The sequence below is a fragment of the Triticum aestivum genome, chromosome 7B, assembly GCF_018294505.1.
Source record: "Triticum aestivum cultivar Chinese Spring chromosome 7B, IWGSC CS RefSeq v2.1, whole genome shotgun sequence".
Taxonomy (NCBI): domain Eukaryota; kingdom Viridiplantae; phylum Streptophyta; class Magnoliopsida; order Poales; family Poaceae; genus Triticum; species Triticum aestivum.
This window is the reverse complement of record NC_057813.1, coordinates 458,592,064-458,604,123: the sequence shown is the minus strand read 5'-3', so window position 1 is coordinate 458,604,123 and position 12,060 is coordinate 458,592,064. Positions and strand designations below refer to the sequence as shown.

Below are 12,060 nucleotides of genomic sequence, written 5' to 3'. Positions count from 1 at the left end.
GGGTTTCGCCTAAGCACTGCTACGATACTATAGAGGAGGACTATGGTGGAGGGGGGCACCGCACATGGCTAGGAGATCAATGATCAATTGTTGTGTCTATGGGGTGCCCCCTCCCCCGTATATAAAGGAGTGGAGGAGGGGGTCGGCCAAGGGGAGGAGCCACGCCCAAGGGGGGAGTCCTAATCCCACCAGGAGTAGGACTCCTCCTTTTCCTATTTGGAGAGGGAGAGGGAAGGAAGAGGAAGGAGGGAGGAAGGAAAGGGGGGCGGCCCCCCTCCCAATTTGGATTGGGCTTGGGGGGCGCCCCTCCCTTGCTCCTTTCCCCTCCTTTCCACTAAAGCCCATTAAGGCCCATATACCTCCCGGGGGGTTCCGATAACCTCCCGGAGCTCCGGTATTGTCCCAATCTCACCCGGAACCATTCCAGTGTCCAAATATAGTCGTCCAACATATCGATCTTCATGTCTCGACCATTTCGAGACTCCTTGTCATGTCCGTGATCACATCCGGACTCCAAACAACCTTCGGTACATCAAAACACCTAAAATCATAATATAACCGTCATGTAGCTTTAAGCATGCGGACCCTACGGGTTCGAGAACTATGTAGACATGACCGAGAACCGTCTCCGGTCAATAACCAATAGCAGAACCTGGACGCTCATATTGGCTCCTACATATTCTACAAAGATCCTTATCGGTCAAATCGCATAACAACATACGTTGTTCCCTTTATCATTGGTATGTTACTTGCTCGAGATTCGATCGTCGGTATCTCAATACCTAGTTCAATCTCATTACCGGCAAGTCTCTTTACTCGTTATGTAATGCATCATCCCGTAGCTAACTCATTAGTTACATGATACGTCTCCAACGTATGTACTTTTCCAAACACTTTTGCCCTTGTTTTGGACTCTAACTTGCATGATTTGAATGAAACTAACCCGGACTGACGCTGTTTTTAGCAGAATTGCCATGATGTTGTTTTATGTGTAGAAAGCAAAAGTTCTCGAAATGTCTTGAAAATCCACGGAGGCACTTTTTGGAAAAAATATAAAAAATACTAGTGAAAGAATCAAGACTAGGGGGCCCACACCCTGTCCACGGGGGTGGGGGCGCACCCCCTCCCCCTGGGCGCGCCCCCTTGTCTCGTGGGCCCCCTAGACCTCCACCGACCTCAACTCCAACTCCATATATTCACGTTCGGGGAGAAAAAAATTAAAAAAGTTTTTTTGCGTTTTACGATACGGAGCCGCCGCCAAGCCCTAATCTCTCTCGGGAGGGCTGATCTGGAGTCCGTTCGGGGCTCCGAACAGGGGGATTCGTCGCCATCGTCATCATCAACCATCCTCCATCACCAATTTCATGATGCTCACCGTCGTGCGTGAGTAATTCCATCATAGGCTTGCTGGACGGTGATGGGTTGGATGAGATTTACCATGTAATCAAGTTAGTTTTGTTAGGGTTTGATCCCTAGTATCCACTATGTTTTGAGATTGATGTTGCTATGACTTTGCTATGCTTAATGCTTGTCACTAGGGCCCGAGTGCCATGATTTCAGATCTAAACCTATTATGTTTTCATGAATATATGTGTGTTCTTGATCCTATCTTGCAAGTCTATAGTCACCTATTATGTGTTATGATCCGACAACCCCAAAGTGACAATAATCGGGATACTTCTCGGTGATGACCATAGTTTGAGGAGTTCATGTATTCACTATGTGCTAATGCTTTGTTCCGGTTCTCTATTAAAAGGAGGCCTTAATATCCCTTAGTTTTCGTTAGGACCCCGCTGCCACGGGAGGGTAGGACAAAAGATGCCATGCAAGTTCTTTTCCATAAGCACGTATGACTATATATGGAATACATGCCTACATTACATTTAGGAACTAGAGCTAGTTCTGTGTCACCCTATGTTATAGCTATTACATGAGGAATCACATCCGGCATAATTATCCATCACTAATCCATTGCCTATGAGCTTTTCACATATTGTTCTTCACTTATTTACTTTTTCGCTGCTACTGTTACAATCACTACAAAACCCAAAAACATTACTTTTGCTACCGTCACCTTTATTAGTAAATACTTTGCTGCAGATACTAAGTTATCCAGGTGTGGTTGAATTGACAACTCAACTGCTAATACTCAAGAATATTCATTGGCTCCCCTTGTGTCGAATCAATAAATTTGGGCTGAATACTTTACCCTCGAAAGCTGTTGCGACCCCCTACACTTGTGGGTTATCAAGACTAATTTCTGGCGCCGTTGCCGGGGAGCATACCTCTATTCTCTGAGTCGCTTGGGATTTATATCTGTTGATCACTATGAAGAACTTGAAAGACGACAGAACTACGATTTTCCCCTCAACTACGAGGGGAGGTAGGGAACTGCCATCTAGCTCAGCACTAGATTCTCCTTCTGTTTTGAGTAAGCTTGCGACACCTAAACCTGCTACTGCTATGAATTCTGATATGTCACATGTTATTGATGATGCCACTTCTGCTTTGCATGATACTTATGATGAAACTACTTCTGTGTGTGATACTACTTTGCCATTAGGTGAATTTCTTGATGAACAACTTGCTAGAGTTATGGGGAATGAAATTATTGAAGATGCTATTATTGATGATAGTGATGATGAAAATTCTCCCAATGATTATGAATTGCTTGTTGTTCCTGAGGATTATGTTATGAATGAAAAAGCCGCTAGAGCTATCTTTGCTTGCAATGATAGATATGATCTTAAGAAATTATTAGCTAAATGGAAGCAACAGTCTCTTAATGCTAGAATGAAACCTGGCCCTGATTTTGCTACTTCACCTATCTATGTTACTGATAAGGATTATGAATTCTCTGTTGATCCTGAAATTATTACTTTACACTACTAGAAAAACCCCTACTAATGGCGCACCTAATTTGGCCATTAATGGCGCATCAGTGGTGCGCCATTACTAGCACGCCATTAGTAATTTTTACTAATGGCGCACCACTGGTGCGCCATTAGTATAGGCCAGGGTGCGCCATTAGTATGCCTCCCAGGGGCCATGTATACCCAGGTGCTTTGGCATACTAATGGCGCACTACAATGGGATGCGCCATTAGTGACTGCGGCATACTAATGGTGCACTGTCCAGTGATGCGCCATTAGTACGCTTTGTCATACTAATGGCGCACTGTCATGTGATGCGCCATTAGTATGAATATTAGGTTTTTTTTATTTTTTATTTTCTATTTTTTGCACAGGTTACAAAATGTATAATTTGACAAAATATAGACAGCACACATTACTAGTTTAAACTAATGGCGCACTCTGTCATGCACTGTCCGATCGCGACGTCCAACCAAAACCAATCACTCTCACATTCACGGACACAACAGTGACTGCCACCGCTAGGCTGTACTTGAAAAAATCGGATGATCAACATGTGGATTTTCACCCAGACAGATAATTTTAACCCACTGCATCCATCAGAGGACATGGCCAAATTCTGAATTCCTCCACATGCCTTGACACAGGCCAACGAGGTCCAGTTCTGAATTTCATGATGTTCTGAATAGAGCTACAGCTTGTATATCATCAGTCAAGCGCATAATCGACATGCCAACAGATTTCTCAGTTGCTAAAACAAGAGGAATTTCCCGCTAAACAACAATAGATATGTGCCGCTTCCAGCGCGGGAGAGGGGATCGGATCCGCGCTAGCCAGCCAGTCAATCATCCCCTGCCGTGCAATCTCTAAAATGGTGCTGGCTTCGGCGGCAGATGGACAGAAGGAGGTCGTGTGGGAATTGAATGGTGCTGATGACGATCAGCACTTGCCGCAATAACTTATAAGCTCGATTTCGTCGAGTCACCGGATGTAGCTCCTAACAAATGATGTCGCTCCAATGCTACTTAAGCTGTCAGAACTCTGTATATAATAGGAAAAAGGAAAGCAGTTAGAGGAACGCCGCCTGAAGTGGAGTTATATAGACAGGAAAACCATATTTTCAAACATCAAGCAAGTACCTGGGACTTGGGAGACGGAAACACGTTCCAAAACCGGAGCGTCTCGTCACCAGCACCAGTAAAAATTGTCTGTTGATGTCGATATTGACAAGAAAAAAGAACAGTGAGAACAAATTACACTAGACACCTCTAACAGAAGAACAGAACTAAAACAAAATGTCAGGTCCATAGCATATATAGGGATCAAAGAGGGAGTATTTCACCTGTCCATCAGGGGAGATGGCTAAATATAATACTCTGAATGTATGTCCTGTCAACGTGGCAAGCTATACAAATAGAGAGAATGGACACAATTAATAACAAACGAGAGACAGTATGGTATAAATGAGCTACAGTGTAAGCTTGTGGCATACCTTTGACATCGTTGGATACCGCCACACTATTATCTGATTCTGGGAGTATCCGTGTGTGCTAACAAGCTCATTCACATTCTTTGACCACACAAGATTACAGACCTGTTAAGACATTTAGCATAATCAGTACATGTGAAGAGCAGCATGTTTTTAAATCTACCCCTTCCACAATTCTACATAAGCAATCCCATGCCTTCAGAACACATGATATCTGTGCAGGTCTCTAACATGACAACTACAAGAATCAATTTTATCTACAGCTACAAAAACATAGCAATTAAAATGTCCATAGACTGTTTCCAAAAGGAATCCATGATGCCATTTTGATATAAATTTGGTGCTTTCTAGAAGGATGGGGCTATAAGGACTTCAGTTGCATTATATTAGAGCTGTATAGGTGATCCAAAACTTCAGTTTTTGTACAACAGAGCTCAGCCAGTCTTGATCTTTTCTGATTTTTGCAGGAAAACTAGTGAATTGGTATGACTGAAGTATTCAGTCAGTAACGGTGCTAAAAGGTTCTGAGAGTTATCCGGCTTAAGAGTAGATATGATTATACTTGAAATTTGGAAGTGCAAATAAGAAATCAATTTAATTCAAAAACACAAACAAGGGCTGCATGTAGCTGATAGATAAACTAGATAGCTAGATTATTACCTGACTCCCTGTATCCATGGAACTCAAGTGTGTATTTGTGGTCGTATTCCAAAATCTTATGCACCTATCTGCAGTTCCACCACCAGATGCAAGAAGGCCGTGTAGATCATGATGAAGGATGTTCTTGTCACGACTGCCAGAAGAAAGCAATGAAGAGTTCCATGCAAGAGCACCTACTCGCATGCGATGGCTTTCCATGGTTCTCATTCTTTTACAGCGTGTTGCATCCCATATCTAAATAAGATAACATCGAAGATGATAATCAGGAATTCAGAATTTAGACACCCTTGGAATGTCAAATTGTTATACCAATACCAAACATCAACAGGATTACTAAGTTTTACCAACCGAAATACTATGGGCTAAAAGTACACATCGATAAAGATGATGTTTACATTAGTTCAGGTTATTTACAAAACTTTATCGTTTCCCTCATCCATTGGTGGTATGTGCGCAGCACTGACTTGACGCATTGGTCATGATTTTTTTAGAAGAAATGGGTATAACCAGGAAGAAATAGTATCATCAACTAAGTAACCCCTGATGAAAGTACCACAATGCAAGGCCTGCTGGTGAGCTGTGGTAGTATTGCAAAATTCTGAAACTCTCACAATCTTACTTTGATGTCGTTTCCACAATGCAAGGCTTACTACTGTATTATTTTGTGTCTGAATTGAAGCTTTTGGCAAAAGTAAATTAAAGTGTCATCCTAAACTTTGACAGATCCTGAACATGTCATTTGATCAATTTCAGATGGGAGCAAGATGAAAACCTGGACGGTGCCTTGGTTAGTCCCTACAGCCAGGTGGGTGCCACGCTGCGCCCAACTCACGGAACAAACGGTGTCGTCCGCCCCCAAATCGCAGAGCTTGGTGACCTGTGGAGTGATAAACTTGTTTATTAGGATCTCTCTCTTCAATTCTCAGAAAAGAAATCGTGCGAGGATGACATTGATACCTTGCTGCTGCATGCATTCCACAGGTAGACGCAATTCCCCAATCCGACCGAGAGGACATTGTGCGAAGACCAATCCACGAGGTTGAGGTAGAAGTCGTCCTGCAATGCGGGCACATCCAGCACCTGGCAGAAGCAGTAGCCGACGGGGGAGGCCGCGGAGGAGGAGGAGGCCCCGGCGGAGGAGGCGAGGTGGTCGGGCGTGTCGGGCCCGAAGAGCGCCGCACGGAGGAGCGCGCAGTAGGGTGAGGGGGGAGCGGCAGATCCGGAGGCAGAGGAGGAGGGGGCCGGGGCGAGGTCGAAGAGCGCGAGGTTGGATCCGGTGCTGCTGGGGATGAAGCGGTCGCTGTAGATGGCGCACCGCGTGTGAGTGCGCCATTAGTACTTTTGCAAAAAAAGGAATAAAAAAAATAAAAAAAATAACATTAGTGGCGCACTTTCTGGCTGGTGCGCCATTACTAGTTACAACTAGTAATGGCGCACTTACTATGGATGCGCCATTAGTATGTTTGGACAGGCGCACTAGTTCAAAAAAAAATTGATACTAATGGCGCACCATGGACATGGTGCGCCATTAGTAGTTTCAACTCTAATGGCGCATCAGAAGGTGGTGCGCCATTAGTATATACTAATGGCGCACCACCTGTCTGGTGCGCCATTAGTGTCAATCCCATCTATAGCCCTTTTTCTAGTAGTGTTAGTTGAATCTGATCCATTTTATGGCCTTGAATCTGAAACTATTGTGGCACATCTTACCAAGTTGAATGATATAGCCACCCTGTTTACTCATGATGATAAATCTCGCTATTATTATATCATTAAGATATTTTTGTTCTCATTAAAGGGTGATGCTAAGACTTGGTATAATTCTCTTGCTCTTGGTTGTGTGCGTAGTCCCCAGGATATGATTTATTACTTCTCTGCTAAATATTTCTCTGCTCATAAGAAACAAGCTGCCTTGCGGGGAATATATAATTTTATGCAAATCAAAGAAGAGAGTTTCCCACAAGCTTGGGGAGGCTTCTCCGATTACTTAATGCTTTGCCCGATCATCCTCTTAAGAAAAATGAAATACTTGATATCTTTTATAATGGACTAACTGATGCTTCCAAGGATTACTTGGATAGTTGTAATGGTTGTGTTTTCAGGGAAAGAACAGTCGACGAAGCTGTATTACTATTGAATAATATGTTGACTAGTGAAAATAATTGGACTCTTCCTGAGCCAATTCCTGAGGCAATACCTGAGGCAATTCCTGAACCAATTGAGCCAACTCCTGAGCCTATTCCTAAACCCACTCCGAAGAAGAGAGGTGTTTTATTTCTCAGTCTTGAAGATATGCAAGAGGCAAAGAAATCAATGAAAGAAAAAGGTATTAAAGCTAAAGATGTTAAGAATTTACCTCCTATTGAAGAAATACATGGTCTTAATATACCGCCTGTTGAAGAACCACATTGTCTTAATAACCCGACACAGGTAGTAAAGGTAAATTCTCTCTATAGACATGATAAAGTTGAAATCCCCTCTACTAAACTTTATAGCCCGTGCTTAGATGAATTTGATGACTTTATGGCTAGACAAGAAAGTTTTAATGCTTATGTTGGTAGAGAGTTAAAGAACAATGCTTTCGAGATAGGACGTGTGAGCGATGATATGGCTAGAGTTAAAGGTGAACTCAAACTCGTTAGCAAATATGCTTCTATGGTTGCTACTCAAGCTGAGCAAGTACTTAAAGCTCAAAATGATTTGCTTGATGAATTAAATAATAAAAATGACTTTGCTGTTAGAGTGGCTACTAGAACTAGTAGAATGACTCGGGAACCTTTGTATCCTGAAGGCCACCCTAAGAGAGTCGAGCGAGATTCTTAGAGAAATAATTTAGAGGCAACTAGTTCTTCCAAAAAGAAGAAAAAGAAAGACGATAGGACTTTGCATGCTTCTAGTGAACCTGTTGTAGACACACCTGAGAATCTCGATGATATTTCTATTTCTGATGCTGAAACACAATCATGTGATGAACATGAACCTAGTGATAATGTTAATAATGATGTTCATGTTGATGCTCAACCTAGCAAAAACAATGATGTAGAGATTGAACCTGCTGTTGATCTTGATAACCCACAATCAAAGAATCAACGTTATGATAAGAGAGATTTTGTTGCTAGGAAGCACGGTAAAGAAAGAGAACCATGGGTTCAGAAACCCATGCCCTTTCCTCCTAAACCATCCAAGTCAAAGGACGATGAGGATTTTGAGCGCTTTGCTGAAATGATTAGACCTATTTTCTTACATATGCACTTAACTGATATGCTCAAAGTAAATCCTTATGCTAAGTATATGAAGGATATCATCACAAATAAAAGAAAGATACCGGAAGCTGAAATTTCCACCATGCTTGCTAATTATACTTTTAAGGGTGGAATACCAAAGAAACTTGGAGATCCCGGGGTACCAACTATACCATGCTCCATTAAAAGGAATTATGTTAGAACTGCTTTATGTGATCTTGGAGCCAGTGTTAGTATTATGCCTCTCTCTTTATATTGTAGACTTGAATTGAATAAGTTGACACCTACTGAAATATCTTTGCAAATGGCTGATAAATCAACTGCTATAACTGTCGGTATTTGTGAGGATGTGCCTGTTGTGGTTGCAAATGTCACTATCTTAACGGACTTTGTTATTCTTGATATTCCCGAGGATGATAGTATGTCGATTATCCTTGGTAGACCCTTTTCGAATACTGCAAGGGCTGTTATTGATTGCAACAAAAGCAATGTCACTTTTCATGTTAATGGTAATGAGCATACGGTACACTTTTCGAGGAAACAATCTCAAGTTCATAGCATCAATTCTATTGGAAAAGTTCCAACTATCATTATTGGGGTTTTTGAATTTCCTCTTCCTACTGTCAAGAAAAAGTATGATATTCTTATTGTTGGGGATTTTCATATCCCCGTTGAGGTAACTTAGTGTTATTCGAAATTTCTCCGGTTCCGTGTTATTCGGAATGAGTTTGTTAACAAGACTTGATCAACCTTGTTAGTGGATTCATTTTTATGATCACGAGATGGATGAAACTAGAAGGCACAACCTTTTGTACCCTCTTTTTACTTTCTGTTATTTAGAATAAATAAAGAAAACATAGTATTATCTGTCTGTTTTCTGAATTATCCGTGCATTAAAAAATATCCCAAAAATAAAAGTGCTCCAAATGCCCTGCAAATTTAGTATGATTTTTTATGGAATATTTGAGGATTTTAGGCACTGAAATCACCGCAGGAGGGGCAAGCACTAGGCCACGAGAGTGGAGGGCGTGCCCACCCCCTGGGCGCGCCCCCTGTCTCGTGGGCCCCTGGTGGCCCCCTTCACTTATGCCAGCACCCACACACTTCATCTTATACCCAAAAAAATCCCCATCCAGCTGAAGCATGAGTTCTAGCTCGTTTTGCTGCGATTTTCGATCTCCTTGCTCAAAGCTCCATTCACAAAACTGCTTTGAGGGATTGTTGCTTGGTATGTGACTCCTCCATTGGTCCAATTAGTTTTTGTTCTAGTGCTTTATTCATTGGAAATTTTTTCTTCATAGGTGACCATGTTCTTGAGCTTGCATGTTGAATTTATGAGGTCCCAAGCAATTCTAATGCATGATAGGCTCTAGGCACTTGTAGGAGTAGTTGTTATCAATCTTGTTTAGTTTTATTCACTTTTATTTTGAAGTTACTAAAATTTCAGAAATTTTCAGAAAATGTTAAGGAAACTTTTGAGGGGCTCTTCTAGCCAAGGCTCTCAGGAAAAACAAGCCAAAAAGAAGGAAAAAGCCAAGTATAATCTTCCTCGCTTAGCGGAAGTACGGTCGTGTGAATGGCCATGTGATGATTTCTTGAAAGAAGCTGGAATCCATGAAGATTTTTATTCTTTGATCGAGAATGCAGGCCTCACCGGTTTCCTCCACGACCGGATCGATTAGTATCTCTTACTCACCAATGCTTTCGTGCAAAAAAAATATTATTATCCTAAGAAGTCACCGTCTTCAGTATCATTTCATTTATATGATGACTTCAGAGAAATGTCTTTACGTAATTTTTGCGCGGTATGTAGGACGCGCTATGAGGGAGAATTAGAGGAACCCCGTCATAAAGATGTGGATAGCTTTGTTAACACCATAGCTGTAGAGGAGCCAAATAAGGGTTCCGAGGCGAAAATCTCTAGCATACACTTTCCTGTTTTACGCTACTTTGCCATATTTGCTAGTAGATGCTTGATTGGTCGTGGAAATAGTGGAAACTTTAGTGTTCCTGATATTATCATTCTTCAACATGCCTTGCTTGGAGATAATAGTTTTAGTATGGGTGCCGTCATTGCTAAACGGCTAGGCCTGAATCGTACAAAAGGCCCCATATTTGGAGGTATCTATGCTTCACGTCTTGCTAGACATTTTCAGATACCTATTAGGCACCATGAGAAAGAGGAGACAAAATTGCCTCCTCACATTTTAGATTATAATAGCATGGTAGCACACACGTTTATTGTTGACAACGAAGAGAAGATGCTCTTGTATAACCTTAGATTTAATAAGAAACACAATGAGACTATTATTTTGCCTGTGCCTCTGTTGTTTTATTTGACTGCAGATAATTTTCTTGTTACACCGAAAGCGGTGTACACTCATCGAGCCCAAGCATCCACCCCGGAACCTGAACCTGAGCCGGAACCTGCACTGGACCCTTATCATGCATCATCTTTCCAGTGGGATCCGGAGATGACCAGCCAGTGGTATCCTGATTACACCTCCCAGTACACCAGGGAGAGCAGCAGCAGTCCTTGGTACTAGACCAACTTAGGCCAAAAGCCTAATCTTGGGGGAGTACGTATTTCTCACCGACTTTACATTCATGTTCACACACTAGTCGTCGGTGCTCATACTCTTTCATTGTATTATCCATGCTAGTTTAAATTTCCTTTTTCTAGTTTTCTTCTTGTGTGTTTGATAAACCTTAAGAAAAACCAAACAAATTAGTTAGTTTAATTTCCATGCTTGTAGTAGAAATTAAAATGAAAACCCAAAAAGATTTCTAGTTCTTCTTCTTTTTTTGTTGGGAGCTTTCCCGTGTAAATAGTTTTATTTTCTATTCTTTCCTTTGGGGGTCGAGAAGACCATATTGAAAATGTTTAGTGGCTCTCATATGCATGATTGTTTATTTAACTTAGAGCCCATATTACTTTGTCTTCTCTCTTGAGTTGAATGCTTGCAGATTCCAGCTTAGTCCAATGCACGTGCACTCTTATTATTATACACATCGTTCGGTCATGCAAGTGAAAGGCAATAATGACAATATATGATGGACTTATTGGGATGAGAAAAGCTGGTATGAACTCGACCTCTCTTGTTTTTTTAAATATGATGAGTTCATCGTTTCTGATTCGGCATATTATGAAGTAAACATATTTGCAATGACATTTAGAGATTATATTTGCTTGTGCCATGCTTGATTAGCTATGAGTTATAATGGTTTACCTTGCATGCCAACATGCTATTAGAATGATTATGATGTGGTATGATGGGATGGTATCCTCCTTTGAATGAATTGAGTGACTCAACTTGGCACATGTTCACGCATGTAGTTGAAACAAATCAACATAGCCTTCATGATATTTATGTTCATGGTAGATTATATCCTACTCATGCTTGTACTCAGTGTGAATTAATTTTAATGCATGCTCATGACTGTTGTCGCTCTCTCAGTTGGTCGCTTCCCAAACTTTTGCTATCCTTCACCTGTACTAAGTGGGAATACTGCTTGTGCATCCCAACTCCTTAAACCCCAAAGTTGTTCCATATGAGTCCACCATACCTTCCTATATGCGGTATTTACCTGCCATTCCTAGTAAATTTGTATGTGCCAAACTCCAAACCTTCAAATGAAATTCTGTTTTGTATGCTCGAGCAGCTCATGTTTCAACTAGGGCTGCATATATCTTCCATGCTAGGTGGGTTATTCTCAAGAGGAGTGGACTCCGCTCCTCATTCACGAGAAAGGGCCGGTAACCGGGATGCCCAGTCCCATGATCCAAAAAGATCAA

At 41.6% G+C, this 12,060-nt stretch overlaps 1 protein-coding gene across 1 annotated transcript; it reads right to left on the bottom strand.

The window, feature by feature from the left end:
• Positions 1-3,482: 3,482 nt before the first annotated feature.
• Positions 3,483-6,345, bottom strand: LOC123158052 (protein FIZZY-RELATED 1; the record flags this gene model as incomplete). Its single annotated transcript, XM_044576193.1, has 7 exons — positions 3,483-3,914; positions 4,013-4,081; positions 4,216-4,278; positions 4,366-4,467; positions 5,023-5,256; positions 5,795-5,899; positions 5,980-6,345. Coding segments are annotated over 7 exons (999 nt in total), but the record flags the coding sequence as incomplete, so codon positions are not given.
• Between the last annotated feature and the right edge of the window lie 5,715 nt (positions 6,346-12,060).